This window comes from Ovis aries, chromosome 6, assembly GCF_016772045.2.
Source record: "Ovis aries strain OAR_USU_Benz2616 breed Rambouillet chromosome 6, ARS-UI_Ramb_v3.0, whole genome shotgun sequence".
Taxonomy (NCBI): domain Eukaryota; kingdom Metazoa; phylum Chordata; class Mammalia; order Artiodactyla; family Bovidae; genus Ovis; species Ovis aries.
In genome coordinates, this window is record NC_056059.1 from 24524903 (window position 1) to 24546792 (window position 21890).

Consider the following 21890-nt stretch of genomic DNA (forward strand, 5'->3'; position numbering starts at 1 on the left):
TACTTGGTTTTTATGATGCCTCCATATTTATGTCCTTGTATATCCAGACTTACGAGATTGAACCCTATCAAGTTGGTATGAAGTGAAAGAACTGTCTATATGTTGAGGTGTAAAATTGTAATGAACCATTGAATATTCATGGGAAGGACTGATGATGAAGCTGAAGTTCCAATACTTTGGTCACCTGATATGAAGAACCCACTAATTGGAAAAGACCCTGATGCTGGGAAAGATTGAAAGCAGAAGGAGATAACAGAGAGTGAGGTGGTTGGATGGCTTCATCAACTCAATAGAGATGAGTCTGAGCAAACTCTGCGAGATAGTGAAAGACAAGGAAGCCTGATGTGCTGCAGTCCATGGAGTTACAAAGAGTCCAACGTGACTGAACAACTGAAAACAACAATTGTAGTATGTAAAAAATATGCTCTTTGGAAGCTTCAGAAATTAGCTTGCCATGCCTGCTTTTTCATTTGAGGAGCAATAACATAGCCCTAGCCTTGAAACACTAGGAATTGATTACTAGAAATACAGGAAGTAAGGAAGATATTTTACTGGCATTGTTGTATAATGTTGTGTTAGCCATTCAGTAACGTCTGACTCTTTGTGAATCCATGTGCTGTAGCCCTCCAGGCTCCTCTGTCCATAGAATTCTCAAGGCAATCATACTGGAGTGAGTTGCCATTCCCTTCTCCAGGACCCACTGTTGATCCTCATATCCATTTTGGCTTTGCAGGAGAGGGACTTAATATCTCTAGTACATGAGTCTATCTTCAGCTCTTTTCTCAATACCTTCAGGAGATCCTCCAATTACCATTTTAGATAGTGTTGAAAGTGTTAGCCACTCAGTTGTGTCCAACAATTTTTGATCTCATGGACTGTAGCCCACCAGGATCCTCTGTCCATGGAATTCTCCAGGCAAGAATACTGGAGTAGGTTGCCATTCCCTCCCCTAGGGGATCTTCCCAACCCAGGGATTGAACCCAAGTCTTCTGCATTCCAAGCAGATTCTTTACCATCTAAGCCACCAGGGATTTCAGATAGGGAAGTAACAAAAATAATATTAGGTTCTATCTATACCAGAGAAAGGACCTGATATTTTTAAAAATCTGAAAGTGGAACATGAAATAAAATCTTGAGAAAAAGAGTTGAGACTCTGTTTAATCTGCTCTTGACAATATTTTGGAACTCTCATCATCTGAATACTTTTTTGCATAGTGGTTAATCACTTTGGAATAATATGGCTTATTTAAAAATCTTAACAACATGAAAACATACCATTGATCTAGAACAACTTATTTCAGCCTAAATTACAGGTTTAAGGTTTGTTTGCTTTCATATACAATTTTAGAAGACCCTGGAATATGACTTAATGAGGCTGAGTTACTCAGTAGAGCCACCTAGAACCTAAGGAAGGAGGCGGGATTTGAACACCAGAGCTCATGCTCTTTGCCAGTTCATGATCACTTGGTCTTCCTACTTCTTTAGATTATTTTATTCATGATAAGCTGGCAGAAAGGAAGAATCAAGTATGGAAAGGAAGTTTAATTTGGGGGTTCAATCATGATGACGGCTGAATAAATCTTTTCAGTACCGCACAAGTTAACATACACTCATCAGTGTTGGAGTCTTCGTTATACAACTTACTCAGTGTCAAAGAAGTCAATGGCAGACTTTAAGAAGTGCTTGTAAAGAATTCTGAAATTGCTCTTGCGTGACCCCACAACAGCTTATCTTTCTGATTCAGCAAGGAATATAGAGGGCAAATTGTGAAAAAAAAAAAAAAAAAAAGCAAAAGCATCTTTTCATCTCTCAGGTTAAGGTGGTTTAGGTCTCTTCCTAGGTTTTCTTTTATTAAAGCACTCTTAAGCCATAGATTATTAAGTAATTATCTATCTTTCAAATAATTAAAACATTCAAGTAGGTTAGAATACAAAATGTTTTATAAATATTCTGTCAAAATACTAAATTAAACAAAAGTATCAGATCATACGAAAACTTTGTTTTGTTTAAAGATAGAAATAATGTTTTGCTCGGAGAAACTTTTAGAGAAAAATAAACAATTATGAGATAAAAACCATCTGCAGCTCACTACCAGGAGATAAGCACTGTTAATATTTTTTATTATATATATATATGTATATATTCATGTGTAGGTATGTATGCATATGTAGATATAAATGCACAGGAACGTGCAACAAAATGTCATGAATGTGTTTACATATCCGTAACAATTTATTTGGTATTTTGTAGAAAAATATTCTATCTTATTCTCTAATAATTAATGTTGACAAATGTTTATAATAACATAAACTTTAATGAGCACCTTCATTTTTAGAATAAATTCCTAAGCATATAATTGCAAGTTCAAAGAGTATGGTTCTTTAATATAGGTGTATGTTGTTTTGGTGTATCAATAACTTTGATGTATGTTGTCAGGTTACAACCACCTGAAAGATCATACACCAAGAATAAGACAGTAACTTTCCTTAAATTCTTTTAAACTGGGACTTGTCAGAAAATATACCTAATTATATTGGAAAGGCAAAAAAAAATGTTGTATCAATTGTTGAACATCCATTTCTTTGTGATTTCTACGGAGATAAATATGCTTTTTCATCATTTTCTTGGCCTTCTATATCTTCCATGATTATTTTGTCTGTGTTTAAGGTACAGAGTCATTGTTTTATTATTTATTAGCAAGAGGTCTTTACATATGAAGGATTAAAATCTTTATATGTATTATTTTTATAGGCATTAAAATTTGCCTTTTCATCTTATAGTGTGTTGAACCAAAAATCTTTTACTTTCTATATAAGAAAACAAATCGAAACTTTCTTTTAAGAACTCTTCTTTTGGTTTTATGCATAAAATAGCCTCTCTGCTCTAATTACATACACCTATTTCTCTTTCAGAATGTTATAATTTTGATTTTTACATTTAAATTTTAACATATAAGATATTATTTTAGTATTTGAAGTAGATAGCTAACTTTGAATTTTTAAGATGGTTAGTCACTTAGTCGTGTCAAACTCTTTGCGACTCTGTGGATTGCAGCACGCCAGACTTCCCTGTCATCACTGATTCCCAGAGCTTGCTCAAACTCATGTACATCACGTCAGTGATGCCATCCAGTCATCTCATCATCTGTCATCCTCTTTCCCTCCTGCCTTCAGTCTTTACCAGCATCAGGGTTTTATCCAAGGAGTCAGTTCTTCACATCAGGTGGCCAAAGTATTGGAGTTTCAGCTTCAGTATCAGTCCTTCCAATGACTATTCAGAACTGATTTCCTTTAAGATTGACTGGTTGGATCTCCTTGCAGTCCAAGGAACTCTCAAGAGTCTTCTCCAACACCACAGTTCAAAAGCACCAATTCCTTGACACTCAGCTTTCTTTATGGTCCAACTCTCACATCCATACATGACTACTGGAAAAACCATAGCTTTGACTAGATGGACTTTTGCTGGCAAAGTAATGTCTCTGCTTTTTAATATGCTGTCTATGTTGGTCATAGCTTTTCTTGCAAGAAGCAAGCATCTTTTAATTTTATGACTGCAGTCACCATCTGCAGTGATTTTGGAGGCCAAAATAATAAAGTCTGTTACTGTTTCCACCGTTTCCCCATCGATTTGCCATGAAATGAAGGGACCGGATGCCATGATCTTCATTTTTTGAATGTGGAATTTTAAGCCAGCTTCTTCACTCTCCTCTTTCACTTTCATCAAGAGGCTCTTTAGCTCTTCTTCACTTTCTGCCATAAGTGTGGTGTCATCTGCATATCTGAGGTTACTGATACTTCCGCCAATCTTGATTCTAGCTTGTGATTCATCCAGTCCAGCATTCCACATGATGTACTATACATAGAAGTTAAATAAACAGGGTGACAATATATGGTCTTGACATATCCATTTCCCAATTTGGAACCAGTCCGTTGTTCCATGTCTGGATCTAACAGGTGCTTTTTGCCCTGCATACAGATTTCTCAGGAAGTAGGTAAGGTGGTCTGGTATTCCCAGCTCTAAGAATTTTGCACAGTTTGTTGTGATCCACACAATCAAAGGCTTTGGCCTAGTCAATAAAGCAGAAGTGGATGTTTTTCGAATTCTCTTGCTTTTTCTATGATCCAATGGATGTTCACAATTTGATCTCTGGTGCCTTTGCCCTTTCTAAATCCAACTTGAACATCTGGAAGTTCGTGTACTGTTGAAGCCTGGCTTGGAGAATTTTGAGCATTACTTTGCTTGCTTGTGAGATGAGTGCAATTGTGCGGTAGTTTGAACATTCTTTGGGATTAGAGTGAAAACTGACTTTTTCCACTCCTGTGGCCACTGCTGAGTTTTCCAAGTTTGCTGGCATGTTGAGTGCAGCACTTTCAGCATCATCTTTTAGGATTTGAAATAGCTCAACTGGAATTCCATCACCTCCACTAGCTTTGTTCGTAGTGATGCTTCCTAAAGCCCACTTGACTTCACATTTCAGGCTGTCTGGTTCTAGGTGAGTGATCACACCATCATGGTTATCTGGGTCATGAAGATATTTTTTGCATAGTTTTTCTGTGTATTCTTGCCACCTCTTCTTAACATTTTCTTCTTCTCTCAGGTCCGTACCATTTCTGTCCTTTATTGTGTCCACCTTTGCATGAAACGCTCCCTTGATAGCTCTAATTTTCTTTAAGAAATCTCGAGTCTTTCCCATTCTGTTATTTTCCTCTATTTCTTTGAATTGATAACTTGTAACTTGTAAAAAAATTGCTAATGAAATAATCCATTCTCCTCATTACATTTACTATATGTTAAATTAGCCTGTATCTACTCTCTACACTGGAGAAGGCACTGGCACCCCACTCCAGTACTCTTGCCTGGAAAATCCCATGGATGGAGGAGCCTGGTGGGCTGCAGACCATGGGGTCACTGAGAGTTGGACACGACTCAGTGACTTCACTTTCACTTTTCACTTTCATGCATTGGAGAAGGAAATGGCAACCCACTCCAGTGCTCTTGCCTGGAGAATCCCAGGGACGGCGGAGCCTGGTGAGCTAACATCTCTGGGGTCACACAGAGTCGGACATGATTGAAGCGACTTAGCAGCAGCAGCACTCTCTACACACACATACACACACACACATATGGGCAATGTATCTGTGTGTATGTATATATGTAGATAGCTATATATTTATTGTGTTTGTGCTTTCTGTTTTATGCCATTGATCTCTGTAACTTGTTGCAATCACCACTGTTTCAACAAATTGTTTTACCTTAAAAGTACCTTCTCATCAATTAAGATGAAACTGATTCACCATATTACTCCTAGTTTTCCAATTTTTTTGCCAAGCCATTTAAAAGTATTTCTCAGGTTTTGTCTTTATTTTTCTCAACTACAGGATTTATCTTTTAAATATACTTAATTTTCTATTATCAAGCTTTCTTCTAATAGGCATCTATTTTTTTTTCATGAAAATGCCTTGCAGTCAGGCATCAAAATCAAAGAAATAAAAATATTGTTGCATCCCTGCAACAATGATTTTAACCAACATCAGAAGTGACCATGTGTGCTAAAAATGCCAGAGTTAAAACAGAGCAGGGAGCAGGAAGTGAGGTAATGTGAAGTCTCCACTGTGAGTTCTTGGCCACACCCCAGTTTATTTCTGGAAAATGCATGTGGCATCTATTCACATACATTGCTATCTTTATATTGTCCAGGATATGCTAAATTGAGTAACAACTCCAAAGGCAGTCTGTTTTAGAAAATTACTTAGAAGAGAGAGTTAAATTAGGTTTTATACACAAAATAGACACTTGGAGGCTCTTCTGGGACTTGGTGTAACTTAGGATAAAACAAGCTACTGTTTTACGATGTTTTGATCAGTGACTTGTTCTAACACCTCTTGTCATGAGTCCTGCCCAGCACCGTGCAGCCGTGAAATGTGTGTTCTCCTTATGAACACGTAGAGTTGTAATTTGGGAATAGTTTTCTTGGTGGAGCAGATGAATTAGTATTGATCCATTGACACTCTTTTGTCCATAGGGCTTCATGCCTGAAGGTATATAAAAGGATGATTGGCTGAGATTAGATGTGCAGCCTGTGACTGGGGAGAAGTGTAGAATTACTTGGCACACACAGGGATTTTAGCCAAGACTGTGGCTGCATTACATGTTTTAATCAATTGCTGCTAACATCAAAGAGTTCCCTGATACACTGAAGATTTTGCCTGATTGGTATTCTGGTCCAAGGACTCCATCTCTCTCAACCTCACTGATGTGTTACAAGAGGATTCTACCCACCCCAGCAGTGCCTTTTCAATCACATTTCCTAGAGAAGAGTATCTGTGGAGTATTATAAGTAATTTTTCCTTTTCCTTCATCAGATTCCAACAATAAGACTAGGAATGACCTGTGGGCATTCACATGATTTTACTTAATTCTATGAGAAATATCCTGAAGAACTTCCTTGGCCATTAAATAAGAAGTCTTTTCCCTTACTCAGAGCATGATCTACTTTCATAAAGTTTTGCACTTATCTCCAGAAGGTGGGCTTCCCTGGTGGCTCAGAGGTTAAAGCATCTGCCTGCAATGCGGGAGACCTGGTTTGATCCCTGAGTTGGGAAGATCTTCTGGAGAAGGAAATGGCAACCCACTCCACTATTCTTGCCTGGAGAATCCCATGGACGGAAGAGCCTGGTGGGCTACAGTCCACAGGGTCACAAAGAGTCAGACATAACAGAGCGACTTCACTTTCTTTCTTTCCAAAAGGTGGTCTTTATTAATTTGGCTTTCAAGCTGGAAAAAGAGAAGTCGATTCCTTGTGAATTCTGCTTTAAAATTTAACCCTCAGGCGGTTAAAGCCTCTTTATCCAAACCGAGTCACTGTTTAATGAGGCCTCTTTATAATCACTCCAAAACACACTTTCAAAACAAAAGTTAGAAAGCCTGTATGATCCATTCTCAAGAAAGATCTCTTTCTGTTCAAAACCCGTCCTGACCTTTTTGTTGAAGAAGAACAAAATAATGTAGTAACAAAAACACAAGTGGCTGCCAAAGGAAGGGGAAAAAAAAAAAGAGTTCCTGTAAGGGGCTGAAACAATAAATCTCCTCTCTGTTGAACTCCCAAAGGGAGTGTGTGCATTTCCTCCCGTTCTTTATCAGAGCCTCCGAAATAAGTAGGAATGGGCAGTAGCTGTTCACATCCAGCACACCTTTTCCATTTGCTAAGGCACTGCCAGGCTGGGAGGGTGTTGTCCCTGCCTGACTCTGGAGAGAGGAGCCGCTGTGACCATCCTCGGGCACTATGAAGCTGCTTCAAGGCACCATCTTTTGTCTTCTTCTGTCCAATATTTCTAGCGCTGAGCAAAACCCAGGTACCGTTTTCTCTTGTTTTTCTGATGGTGTGGATTAGAAACCACCTGTCAGATGCTTTGAGCCTCAGTTTACCTTAAGGGAGTTTGCCCTGAAATGCATATGCAGCAGTGCATTTGCTGAGCTGAGCATGTGCGTGTGCGTGTGGCTGGAGAGTGCACGGAAAAGGCACCACAGAGAGGATGCTTGATTTCGCTGAAGGAAAGCGTTTGCTGCGGTGTGTTCCATGGCATCCTAAAGGTGCTGGGAATGTGCAGTAGCCTTTTTGGAAAGTCACAATCTGAGAATCATATGCTGGTTAAAAATGGATTTCTAAAAAATGTTCTCTTTTCAGATGTAAGTCTAGATATAAGAAGGTTGTCATGTATGGTGAAAGGCTGTAATAATCAGAAATGTTGTGTTGCAGTTGCTGGCCAATTATTTGTCCCAACTATTTTCTGGCTCTGATAAAATGAGAGGTTGGATAAAGCCCCCTGGGGAAGTGAATCTTAATATCTTGAGAGGGGAGGGTGAGAAAGGAGGAGAGTCACTTGATTAAAGTGTATAGCACATATCTACACAAGTATGTACAATATTTTGCATAACATTGCAGGAAATTTATAGACATAAAAATCCTACTGATTGACTGCAGGTTCTGAGACTTAAAGAATATATATATGCACCTATATAAGCCCTGACTATATTAATAACCAGTTGCAAGAAATGATTACATTTGACTTTTAACCTTTCTGGAGAGATTTACTGTAAGTAATTAAATTTAGTCAATATTTATTAGGCTCCCACCATGTACTCAGCAGTACAAGGTATGCAAAAATGAGTAAGACATTGTCCTTGCCCACAGTGGTAAATACACCACTGGGAGAAATAAACATGTAATTCTAACACAAGACAGATTTAATAAGTGCAAAAACCAAAATACAAAATGTTATCATAAAAGAACACAGTTGGGACACATTAATTCTGACTCTGAGGAGCCCTGGGGAAAAAAAAAAAAAAAAAAACACCTCAATTCTAATTTTATTTTCCCATGCCCTCCTCTAGGAGATCTTCCTAACCCAGGGATTGAACACAGGTCTCCCACATTGCAGGTGGATTGTTTACCATCTCAGCTACCAGCACAGCCCCTAATTTTATTTTCATGTGCTTTTTTCAAAATTCCACTGATTACAAATTTCCAATTTGCAGTGATCATGTAAGAAAAAATAAACACACTCCTTCTTGAACAATATTTATCTTTAATTTCTCAAAATATGTGTATACATTTAGGACAAATATCCAAACACTACAAAATCATATACAATTGATTACAGCCCATCTGGGAGCTTCCAGATTTAAGTTGCAGTGGGTATCAAGACCAAAATTTAGCTTAGATGATTTACAAAGTTCTGATTTTTTCTGAACAAAAATTATTCATGAGGTGACACAGGAATCAATGCACTAGCTTATAAATAACCCTGCAGTTTGCATGGGAGAGATTGATCAGAATCGGTGCTATGAGAAACACTGCTCATAAACACGTGTCAGGTCAACGTAAATTCTGAATGTCTGAGTTCAGCTTCTTGCCATCCCAGGTCTGCAAGCATCAATAAGTACACCACGTCCCTTGCATTGTTAAACTCTGAATGGATTACATGTCTTTCTGAAAGCAAATTGGAATAGAATCCATAGAAGCAGGCTGCAAAACCTGACTGCAAGAAGGATGGAAATGTGAAGGATAACCCAGAGATGACCTGGCAGGTTTTTTTTTCTTTTTCTGGTATGGTCATGTTAAGAAAATACCAAGGTCTGTTAGCTCACTGGCAATGGTACCAACCTCTCTGCTAGTAGTATCTTCTTTCTAAGGAAATTTTAACCCAACTAAAATAATTTCTCATTTGAGCAGAGACAACAGTTACATAATGACTATCTGCTTCAGCCTCTGTCAATGAGCCTTTGTTAATTTAAGGCAAGTGTCTGTAAAATCTACCCCATTTATTCTAGAAAAAGAAGCACTAGCTCCAGAGAGCATAAATTGACCAGCTGAGTGAAGTCCAGAAGGGATTGGAAGAGATTTTCCCATCCACTTATATGATTTTGCTGCACCTGGTTCTGCCTGTTTTATGTTTTCCTTCCCAGATATGGTACAGGAAATGAAGCATTTCCTAAGCTGATTTATTAAGTTCTTTTCCTAATCCCCTGTACCGGAAACACATTGATTTCAAAGCTTTACATGTTCCCCAAGCTTAGAATACTTAACATATTTCATCAGCAGAGTTGATTATAGGGGTACAGAGGGAGGCATTTCATCTGCCTTAAATTCACAAGTTGTCAAGAAGGTCCATGTTTTTTGGGGGGTTTTTTTTGGCATGGTAATTTTTTTTTTTGCATGGTAATTTATCCCATTCCAAATAATGATCTTTCAGAGAAATTGACTACTTTTCTTTTTCTTTCTGATTTTTTTGTCAGTCTCAGATTTAAATAAATACAATATAGTCTTTTGTACTCTTTGTGAAAATCAAGGAAATCTTTCTGCATGGCAGTGAGTGACTTTTTCTATTACTTCGTTGGTGGTATAATATTTTACAATCTCTAATTTGGAGAGCTGTTCTATTGAAATATGTATGGGAGCTTCCTGAAAAGGAACTGTCATTCTTTCTCAAGGTTTTCTAAATTGTATTTAAAACTGAACAGACCCCTACAGTGGCTTTTAAGCTCCTCTGGCTTTTAAGTCTAGATTGATGAGTTTTTGACTGTCAGGAATGAGAAAAATTAAGTGAAGAAGGATTCCAAGAAAAAGGAGGCCCTGGAAGTAATTTATTTTTCAAGTGTCATTTGCCTCTTTGAACTTTGCATTAACTTAGGAAATATTAAAATGTTTAAGGCTTTTGCAAGCAGAGCGAACATCACATTATTGGTGTCTGAAGATGAATTTAACTGCTTGTTGAAATTTATTTGTTAGGGGTTGAACATTCTATTTCATGGGGAAAAAACAGATTGAATGCACTAAAAGCCAGATCCTATGCTAGATGCTGGGGTTTATAGAGATCAATAAGACTCAATTATTGCCCTAGAAGTGGGGAAGAGGAGGATGAGTCAAATAGTTGGCTCATCCTCCAACCCTAACTCTAACCGCAATTTATAAGTTTGATTATATCAGAAGTCTTAAGTTGTAAATAATGTTTATGGAGAATTTACAACTAGCTTAGTTTGGAGTGTAGGAATATCAACAAAGCCTTCACATAAAAATGGAAATTATGATAAACTTTGAAACTTGAAAAACTGGAGATCCTGGATGGATGAAATTTCTTGAGTCGGAACTTTAAAGCACTATGTTCTAGTCTAGAAATATTAGGAGGTGACAGGTTGAACAGAGGTTATGTGTTGGAAATACAGTCTCAGAATATGTTGAATGCCAAGGTTGGAAACATTGACTCAGATAGTTAACTATTTTGAAGACTCTAAATGTGTTTGAGCATGAGAATTATGTCAGCAGGATAAAGATTAGACTATTATTGTCAAGATAAAGAAGAACTAAAGAAAATGGTGCAAATGGTATTACAAATCAATAAAATGAAAAGAAGGGTCAATGAAGAGCTTTAAGGAGGTAGACAGTTTGTGATCTGACATATTATTGACTGATTATGAGAAAAAATCACTGAAATATAAAGAGAATGTTATTTGAATAACAGAAATTGGGAAATAGATTGGCACCAGGGCTGGGAAAAGATAGGAGGAAATAGTTTAGGTGAATTTGATTTTGGACATGGTGAGTCTGAAATCCTGATGAAATACTCAACTAGAGGTGGCCAAGGATAGATTAAATTTGTCTGGTGCATAGTTGCCCACCTGTGCCTGGAGGCGATGGTGAGAAATGAGTGTTCTTTACACTTGTTTCCCAAGAGTTTTTAGTCTTGTCCTGCCCAGTGGAAGATGAGCAACATAGAGAAGCAATTTGTTTCTCTTCTGAATGTTGATATTTATAACTGACTTGTGGCACTTATTTTCATAGTCATTTGTGTACATATCTCCTCTACCAGACTATAAGCACCTTGAAAGTAAAGGTCATTATTATTATAACTTGTGTAGTAAAAGTTCTAAACATAATAAGGATATGAGAAGCTGAATGAATACCTAAATGCATGATATATTATTCTTTTTTCTTATTTTTAATGTCTTCATCTGATAATCACTTATTGTTTACAACCTTATCTTTGTAAAAGGGCTTCCTAGTGGCTCAGATGGCAAAGAATCTGCCTGCAATGCGGGATACCTAGGTTTGATCCCTGGGTAGGGCAGATTCCCTTGGAGGAGGGCATAGCAACCCATTCCAGTATTCTTGCCTGGAGAATCCCCAGGGACAGAGGAGCTTGGCGGGCTATAGTCTATGGGGTCCCATAGTCAGACATGACTGAGCAATTAACCACACATCTTATCCTTGTGAAAAGGTTATGGACAGATATGAATCACAGACCATAACATGAAAACAAGTGGATTATTTTGATTCCTGGCTATAGAAGTGAGCACCAAATATAAGGAAAGGGGCTTCTTATGAAAGTAAGTCATTTCCAAACTGTAGCAGAGGAGATGATAGGGATAGGTAGACGACCTAGTATCAGCTAATAGTAATTTACAGCAAATCTGGAAGGATAAGCTACTCTGACCATAATCATTGGGAGAAAGGATATCTAAATAGAACTGATTCTATTGGGTAGGCCAAAAACTTCATTTGGATTTTTCTGTAAGATGTTATAGAAAAACCCAAATGAAGTTTTTGGTCAATTGAATGTTTCATGTCTTTTTTGGATGTCAAATATTTTATGTAATATTTTCTTAAAGTTATAGATATTTAAGGAGAAACCTTGCTTCTCACTTCTCAAAAATACAAAATGGCTTTTTTTCCTTAAAGCAAAGCTCACAAAAGAGAATTTGGAAGAAAATCAAATAAATATCATACATCATTAATTCATATGTTATTTTAGGTAACATCTGAGTTACTTCAGAGCAGATTATCGTACTTATTACTTCCTCCTAGACACTTACCAATAGAACTTACCTGAGATGGGTGACCTCTTGTAAAAAGAGTGAACCAGTGTGGAATCAAATTCAATGGGAAAAGTTTTCAGTTTCCTAGCCATTTATTTTGCATTTTTTCTTTACTCCACTTTTTTTTTTTTAAATCGATGATCTCTGTCTAAAAATAGAAGTGGTCATTCTAGAATTTTTATTTCCAAGAGATTCATAACAGTTGTCAGCAAATTGTCTGGCAGTTTTATCTTGCTGATCATAATTATTTGTATACTGAGGGAAAAAAAGATAAACATTTGAAGGTTTCAGAGAGCTTCTAATTTACTGGATAATTGCCCATCCTTTCCTTTTCATTGATGAAGTTGGAGTTCAAGCTTCAGGGAAATACTTTAACTTGCGAATAATTGTCTAATCCAAGTTCTTTATATTCTTTTTGTCTTGGTCATTACTTTCCAACTTCCTCTTCACCTTTGAGAACAATTTGAGATATGCTTTTCTAAACACTGAATGTCGAAGCAGGAATTTACTCTAAGCGACATTCCATTCATTTCCTGTGTAATGAGTGTCTCCTTTCCTGTTGCTGAATTCCTGTGGGTCACTATAGCTCTATCAGGCTAGGATAATAATGCCTGTTGAGTGTTTAAAGACGTTCTTTTAGTTGACAAATAAGATCTTTTTGCTACCGTTGCACACATATCAGCAGTAGCATGGGAAACATTAGTGATGTCAGTTACATTTAGAGAGGCCACTATATGATTCCACAATTTCAGCCACCATAAAAAAGGCGTTTTCTAAACATCAATAGAGATTTTGTGTCTTGTGGCATGACATATCAGTAGGGATAATCATAACCAGTCTCTAAATAGAAGCAGCCACCTACATCCTCTCGGGATGTGTTTAGTCTAACCATTGCTATGGCAACCTGTCAGGTGTAGCCTGACAGTATCTCGTCTCACATGAATATCTCTTGCTTTCCTGCCCGCTGTTGTTCTGATCCTAAGGCATGCTTCTCTTACAGAACCCTGCCTGGCACGGTTGTGTATCTGAGCTAGATGTATAAAAGAGCCTTAGCACTCTAGCCTTTGCCAAAAAGAAGAATGGGACCAGTGAATGCTTTTCTTTCCTATGGCTGCTCCAGTTTCACTATTTTAGTTCTCTGCTCCTTTTCCTGAGATTACTTTCCTCTACAAATTGTACACAAACCCTTGTTTGGCTCTGCTTTTTCAGAAAGCCAGGATTTATAATTTTTTGATGGGAACATTTTGGCTTGGATGATAATATATATAAATTATACTAGAATTTCTCTGATACTCTAGTTGATATTCACTACCTTTCGTCCTCTTCACTTCAAGAAAAAAAAAAATCTAAAAACTTTTGTTGAATAAGTTAAACAGTATTCCAAGCAGGTCCTTTTCTAAGGCAATCATCTGTCTGTATAGAGTCAGTAATGAATTATATTGTAAGGTCGATAGTCAAAATGTCAATGACATTGATTTTACTCATAATGTTCTGCTCTTCTGAAATGTGGCTACCCACTCCAGTATTCTTGCCTGGAGAATTCCATGGACAGAGGAGCCTGGAGTCTGTGGGGTCACAAAGAGTTGGACACAACTGAGTGACTAACACTTTCACTTTCATCTGAAATGTAAAGTGATTTTTATTCTGTTTAATCAGTCATATTCTGGCTCCAACCTAAATTAGTTGTGTCAAAACCCGGAGAATGGTGATCACAACTGGGTCTGGTCTAAGTTAACCCAGATAAATATTGTCACAACATCTACTGACATCTACTGTTTGTGGTGGCTGGCACTTTATATGCCTTCTATCACATTTCAAGGCTTATTTTATCATTTCCATTTTACTGATTATAACACTGAGGCTTGGAGAGAGTTAAAGTTATGATAGAGTGATAGTGCTTAAAATCAGAGAACATTGTTCTTCAAAATTTCCCTTCTAGCTTGCTGTCCTCCAGTGTAATGGAACTGCAATAAGTTGAGTTTTTCTAACTGAAAAGTTTAAGGGTAGAGACTCACTACTTGAGTAACTTAGAAGCACTGCTGCCTCTCAAAGCACCTCCAGGACCTGTAAACGTTAAACTAAGACTGCAATGCAATGAGTGAGTTTCTACTTAGTGATAATTAGCCTCTGAATATCCTGAATTTAATTAATTTTTAATGGTTGAGTTGAAAGAAATTTTAGGCATTTCCCTACCTACCCACTATTGTGTTGGTTGAAAAAAAATGTTCTTTGTTCTAATATAAATGTCAGTGAAGCTAATATAGGACTTAAAAGAGAAAGAAAGAAGTGAAAAGGAAATAACTATTGGTAATTAATTACCTAATGTCACATTTATAATTCTTCTGGAGCCAGACAGTCTGGATTCAAATTCCAGCTCTGCCACTTTCTGTGTGAACTTGGGCAAGTTACTTAACCTTCAACTTTTTCAGCTATAAAACATGGATGAATACAGTCTTACCTCATGGGGACATTAGAAAGATCATGGGAGGTAATATACATAAACACCAAGAATAGTATTCCAGTGTATAGTGACTCTATGTTTTGCTGAACTTGAGAACTCAGAATCCTACAGTTTATAATATCCCATTCCTTAGATAAACTACTTCATTGCCAAGTTGATTTCAATCTAGGATCAGCAGATATTTAAATAATTAGAGTGTGGATTCTCACAAAGAGAAAAATCAGCACATAAAAATTTTTCACAATGAAACTGATGTTGGATTGGAATATGATTGCCAGTTATGTTCTTAACCATATTATATACAGGTACAATTTGACATATACAAACTGGTGTATTATCTAGTATCCCTTTAAGGTTTGTAAGTTATTTAACTCTGTGTATAAACTAATCACTCAAATTAATAAGTAAAATTGTATATGTATTTAATGAAAATTCTAACTTTTCAGACTGAGATTGTCAACTTTCTCAAATATGATTTCCTGTCCTAAAGTATTGAGCATTGCTTACTCTGAGAGGTGGGATATGTTAGTGGAAGGAACTTTGGTCTTAATGTGAAAACCAACTTTGGATCCAGCTTCTTAGTATGCTAAGGTCAGCCAAGATCCTATATGCTTGTTATCCTCAGTTTCTATATCTAAAAATGAGAAAAACAATCATTCTGACAGAATACTGGTGTTAAATGCTAAGTGGAAAACCTATTTTAGATGCTCTGTAGGTCATAACTCACTATTAAAATTTAGTTATTAATATGCCACCTAATATTTAACTCATGGAATCAACAGATGAAGAACACATTTCATAAATTTGAGAATTCTTTCTAACTGGCTGGGCCTTTAACTGCCAACCCATTATGACTGTTTGAATCATGTATCTTTAAATATGTTTATGGCTGCTACACATTTGAATTACCATGTGTTGAAATCATACCCAAGTTATAAAACTCACACACACAAAACACAGGAAATCATTTGTATCACACATTGAACTTATTTTTAACTAAAGTGGAAAAAGAAATGATTTTATGTGCATATGTTTGCGTGTTTGTATATGTGTGGTTTGAACCGTGAAGTCAGCCCTCCAGGGAATTTAGAAAGTGTCAGGACATAGATACTGAACTCTCAGACACTTACCCTGGGGAGCTGAGGCCACTCCTGCACTTGTCAGCTCAAGGCTATTGTGACTATCCCTCTATCCCACAATGAGACATCCCCTATTTATCCCTCCTTCCAAAAATTCAGTGGGTTTTTTCCCTTTAATTTTCTTGTAATTTATTTTTTACTGAAGGATAATTGCTTTACAGAATTTTGCTGTTTTCTGTCAAACCGCAACATCAATCCATAGGTATATGCATGTCACCTCCCTTTTGATCCTCCCTCCCATCTCCCTTTCCATTCTACCCCTCTGGTTGATACAGAGCCCCTATTTGAGTTTCTGAGATATACAGCAAATTCCCATTGGCTATCTATTTTACATATGGTGGTGTAAGTTTCCATGTTACACTTTCCATACATCTCACCCTCTCCTCCCCTCTCCCCATGTCCATAAGTCTGTTCTCTATGTCAGTTTCTCCATTGTTTCCCTGTAAATAAATTCATCGGTACCATTTTTCTAGATTCTGTATATATGCATTGGAATACAATTTTTATCTTTCTCTTTCTGACTTATTTCACTCTGTATAATAGGTCCTAGGTTCATCCACCTCATTAGAACTGATTCAAATATTTTCCTTTTTCATGGCTGAGTAATATTCCATTGTGAATAAGTACCACATTTCTTTATCCATTCATCTGTTGATGGACATCTATGTTGCTTCCATGTTCTAGCTATTGTAAATAGTGCTGTAATGAAAAATGGGATATGTGTCCTTTTCAGTTTTGGTTTCCTCAGGGTATATGCCTAGGAGTGGGATTGCTGGGTCATATGGTGGATTTATTCCTAGATTTTTAAGGGATCTCCATTCTGTCTTCCATAGTGGCTGTATCAATTTACATTCCCACCAAGAGTGCAAAAGTGTTCTTTTCTCCACACCCTCTCCAGTATTTACTGTTTGTAGACTTTTTGATAATGGCCATTCTGACTGGTATGAGATGATATCTCATTGTAGTTTTGATTTGCATTTCTCTAATAATGAGCACTGTTGAGCATCTTTTAATGTCTTTGTTAACCATCTGTATGTCTTATTTGGAGAAATGTCTGTTTAGGTGTTTTCCCCACTTTTTGATTGGGTTGTTCATTTTCTGGTATTGAGTTGTATGAGCTGCTTGTATATTTTGGAAATTAATCTTTTGTCAGTTGTTTCATTTGCTATTATTTTCTCCTATTCTGGGGGTTGTCTTTTCATCTTGCTTATAGTTTTCTTTGCTGTGCAAAAGCTTTTAAGTTTAATCAGGTCCCACTTGTTTACTTTTGTTTTTATTCCCATAACTCAAAAACTAGAAGATGGATCACAGAGAATCATGCTTTGTTTTATGTCATCAAGTGTTCTGCCTCTGTTTTCCTCTAAGAGTTTTATAGTTTCTGGTCTTACATTTAGGTCTTTAATCCTAAATTTTGAGTTTATTTTTGTGTATGGTGTTAGGAAGTGTTCTAATTTCATTCTTTTACATATGGCTGTCCAGTTTTCCCAGCACCATTTTTTGAAGAGGCTGTCTTTGCCCCATTGCATATTGTTGCCACCTTTGTCAAAAATAAGGTACCCATAGATACATGGGTTTATTTCTGGACTTCCTATCTTGTTCCATTTGTTTATATTTCTGCCTTTGTGCCAGTACCATACTGTCTTGATGACTGTAGCTTTGTAGTATAATCTAAAGTCAGGACGGTTGATTCCTCCAGCTCCATTCTTCTTTCTCAAGACTGCTTTGTCTATTTGGGATCTTTTATGTTTCCATATGAATTGTAAAATTTTTTGTTATAGTTCTGTGAAACATGCTGTTGGTAATTTGATAGGGATCACATTGAATCTGTAGATTGCATTTGGTAGTATAGTCATTTCCACAATATTGATTCTTTCTATCCAGGAACATAGAATATATATCTCCCTATCTGTTTATGTCATCTTTGATTTCTTTCATTGGGGTCTGATAATTTTCTGTGTACAGTTCTTTTGTTTCCTTAGGTAAGTTTCTTCCTTGATATTTAATCTTTGTTGCAATGTTGAATGAGATTTATTCCTTAATTTCTCTTTTTGATTTTTCATTGTTAGTATATAGAAATGCAAGTGATTTATTTATATTGATTTTGTATCCTGAAATTTTGCTTAATTCACTGATTAGCTCTAGTAATTGTCTGATAGTATCTTTAGGGTTTCCTATGTACTCTATCATGTCATCTGCAAACAGTGAGAGCTTTACTTCTACTTTTCCAACCTGGATTCATTTTATTTCTTTTTCATCTCTTATTGCTGTAGCTAGGACTTCCAGAGCTATGTTGAATAATAGTGGTGAAAGTGGGCACCATTGACTTGTTCCTGATCTTAGGGGGAATACTTTCAGTTTTTCACCATTGAGAATAATGTTTTCTGTAGGCTTATCATATATGGCCCTTAGTATGTTGAGGTAGGTTCCTTCTATGCCCATTTTTTTAAAGAGTTTTAATCATAAATGGGTGCTGAACTTTGTCAAAGGCTTTTTCTGCATCTATTATCATATGGTTTTTATCTTTCAATTTGTTAATATGGTATAGCATATTGTTTGATTTGTGTATATTGAAGAATCCTTGCATCCCTGGAATAAACTCAACTTGATCATGGTGTATGAGCTTTTTGATGTGTTGCTGAATTGTGTTTGCTAAATGTTTGTTGAGGATTTTTACATCTTCATTCATCATTGATATTGGCCTGTAGTTTTCTTTCTTTCCGTCTTTCTTTCTTTCTTTCTTTTTTTTTTTTTCTGGTGTCTTTGTCTGCTTTTGATATCAGGGTAATGGTGGCCTCTTAGAATGAGTTTGGAAGTGTTCATTCCTCTGCAATTTTTAAAAAGAGTATTGAAGGATAGGCATTCGCACTTCTCTAAATGTTTGATAGAATTCTCCTGTGAAGCCATCTGATCCTGGGCTTTTGTTTTTTGGGAGATTTATTTATTTATTTTTTAATCGTAGCTTCAATTTCAGTGCTTGTAAATGGGTTGTCCATAATTTCTATTTCTTCCTGGTTTAGTCTTGGAAATTTGAGCTTTTCTAAGAATCTGTCCATTTCTTCCAGGTTATCTATTTTATTGCCATATAGTTGTTCATAACAGTCTCTTATAATCCTTTGTATTTCTGTATTGTCTGTTGTAACCTCCCCTTTTTCATTTCTAATTTTGTTGACTTGATTCTTCTCTCTTTTTTTCCTTGATGAGCCTGGCTAAAGGCTTGTCAATTTTGTTTATCTTCTTAAAGAACCAGCTTTTAGTTTTATTAATCTACTATGCTTCTTTTCTTTTTCATTTATTTCTGCTCAGGTCTTTATGATTTCTTTCCTTCTGCTATTTTTTTTCTTATTTTTTCCAGTTATTTTAGATGTAAATTTAGGTTGTCTATTAAGTATTTTTCTTGTTTCTTGAGGTAGGATTGTATTGCTCTTAGAACTACTTTTGCTGGGTTGTCATGTTTCCATTGTTATTCGTTTCTAGAAACTTTTTGATTTCCTTTTTGATTTTTTTCAGTAACCTGTTGGTTATTTAGAAATGTGTTATTTAATCTCCATGTGTCTATGTTTCTTACAGTTTTTCTCTTGTAATTGTTATCTAGTCTCATAGCACTGTGGTCAGAGAAGATGCTTGATATGATTTCAATTTTCTTAAATTTACTGAGTTTTGATTTGTGACACAAGATGTAGTCTATTCTGGAGAATGTTCCATGTGCATTTGAGAAGAAGGTGTATTCTTCTGCATTTAGATGGAATGTCCTGAAGATATCAATGAGATCCATCTCATCTAAGTATCATTTAAGACTTGTGTTTAGTTATTAATTTTCTGTTTTGGTGATCTGTCCATTGGTGTGAGTGGGGTGTTAAAGTCTCCTACAATTATTACGTTACTGTCAATTTCTCCTTTTATGTCTGTTTGTGTTTGTCTTATGTATCGAGGGTTTTCTATGTTGGATGCATAAATATTTACAATTGCTATATCTTCCTCTTGAATTCGTTCCTTGATCCTTATGTAGTGTCCTTCCTTATCTCTTGTAATATTCTTTATTTTAAGGTCTATTTTGTCTGATATGAAGATTGCTACTCCAGCTTTCTTTTGCTTTCCATTTGCATGGAATATATTTTCCATCCTCTCACTTTCGGTCTAAATGTGTCTTTAGGTCTGAAGTGGGTTTCTTGTAGACAGCATATATATTGGTCTTGTTTTTGTATCCATTTAGCCAGTCTGTGTCTTTTGATTGGAGCATTTAATCTGTTTACATTTTCTTAATTGTTTAGGGTTGATTTTATAGATCTTTTCCTTTTCTTGTATTTCTTGACTATGTAAGTCCCTTTAACGTTTGTTGTAAAGCTGGTTTGGTGGTACTGAATTGTTTTAGCTTTTTCTTGTCTGAAAAGCTTTTTATTTCTCCATCAATTTTGAATGAGATCCTTGCTGGATATAGTAATCTTGGCTGTAGATTTTTCCCTTTCAGTACTGTAAATATATCCTGCCACTCCATTCTGGCCTGCAGAGTTTCTGCTGAAAGATCAGCTGTTAAGTGAATGGGGTTTCCCTTGTATGTTACTTGTTGCTTCTCCTTGCTGCTTTTAATAATCTTTCTTTGTGTTTAGTCTTTGTTAGTTTGATTAGTATGTGTCTTGGGGTGTTTCTCCTTGGGTTTATCCTGTATGGGACTCTTCGTGCCTCTTGGACTTGATTGACTATTTCCTTTTCCATGTTAGGGATATTTTCAACTATAATCTCTTCAAAAGTTTTCTCAGATACTTTCTTCTCTTCTTTTTCTGGGACCCCTATAATTCGAATGTTGGCATGTTTGATATACTCCCAGAAGTCTCTGAGACTATCCTAAGTTCTTTTCATTCTTTCTACTTTATTCTGCTCTTCAGAAGTTATTTCCACCATTTTATCTTCCAGCTCACTGATTTGTTCTTCTGCTTCAGATATTCTTCTATTGATTCCTTCTAGAGTATTTTTTATTTCAGTGATTATGTTGTTTTTCTCTGTATGTTTATTCTTTAATTCTTCTAGATGTTTGTTAATTGATTCTTGCATTTTCTCCATTTTTCTCTCAAGGTTTTTGATCATCTTTACTATCATTATTCTGAATTATTTGTCAGATAGTCTGCCTATTTCCTCTTCATTCATTTGGAATTCTGTCTTTCTAGTTTGTTCCTTCATTTGTGTACTGTTTCTCAGTCTTTTCATTATTTGTTTTTTAACTTAATGTGTTTGAGATCTCCTTTTCCCAGGCTTCAATGAAAGTTGAATTCTTTCCTTGAAGAAGGTTGAATTCTTTCTTCCTTTTGGTTTCGACTCTCCTAAGGTTAGCACAGTGGTTTGTGTAAGCTTTTTATAGGGTGAGACATGTGTTGTTTTTGTTTGTTTGTTTGTTTTTCCTCTGATGGGCAAGGCTGAGTTGTAATCCTGTCTGCTGAAGACTGGGTTTGTATTTTTGTTTTGTGTGTTGTCTAGGTGAGGCATCCTGCACAGGATGCTACTTGTGGTTGGATGATGCCAGGTTTTGTATTCAAGTGGTTTCCTTTGTGGGAGTTCTCACTAATTGCTACTCCCTAGGGTTAGTTCTCTGGTAGTCTTGGATCTTGGAATCAGTGCTTCTACTCCAAAGGCTAAACTAATGCTCAGAATTCTCCAAGCCAGGCTTCAGCAATACATAAAACATGAACTCCCTGATGTTCAAGCTGGTTTTAGAAAAGGCAGAGGAACCAGAGATCGAACTGCCAACATCCGCTGGATCATGGAAAAAGCAAGAGAGTTCCAGAAAACATCTATTTCTGCTTTATTGACTAGGCCAAAGCCTTTGACTGTGTGGATCACAATAAACTGTACAAAATTCTGAAAGAGATGGGAATACCAGACCACCTAACCTGCCTCTTGAGAAATTTGTATGCAGGTCAGGAAGCAAC

At 36.4% G+C, this 21890-nt stretch overlaps 1 protein-coding gene across 2 annotated transcripts in view; it reads left to right on the top strand.

Annotated features, from left to right (window-relative positions):
* Positions 1 to 7138: 7138 nt before the first annotated feature.
* The window catches only part of EMCN (endomucin), a 133769-nt gene continuing 119017 nt past the window's right edge, over positions 7139 to 21890 (top strand). For both annotated transcript variants that reach the window (XM_004009670.6, XM_012179619.5), the window contains exon 1: positions 7139 to 7352. In XM_004009670.6, the coding sequence (XP_004009719.1) occupies positions 7283 to 7352 (70 nt within the window). In that variant the 5' untranslated portion in view covers positions 7139 to 7282. The remainder of the gene's footprint in view (positions 7353 to 21890) is intronic.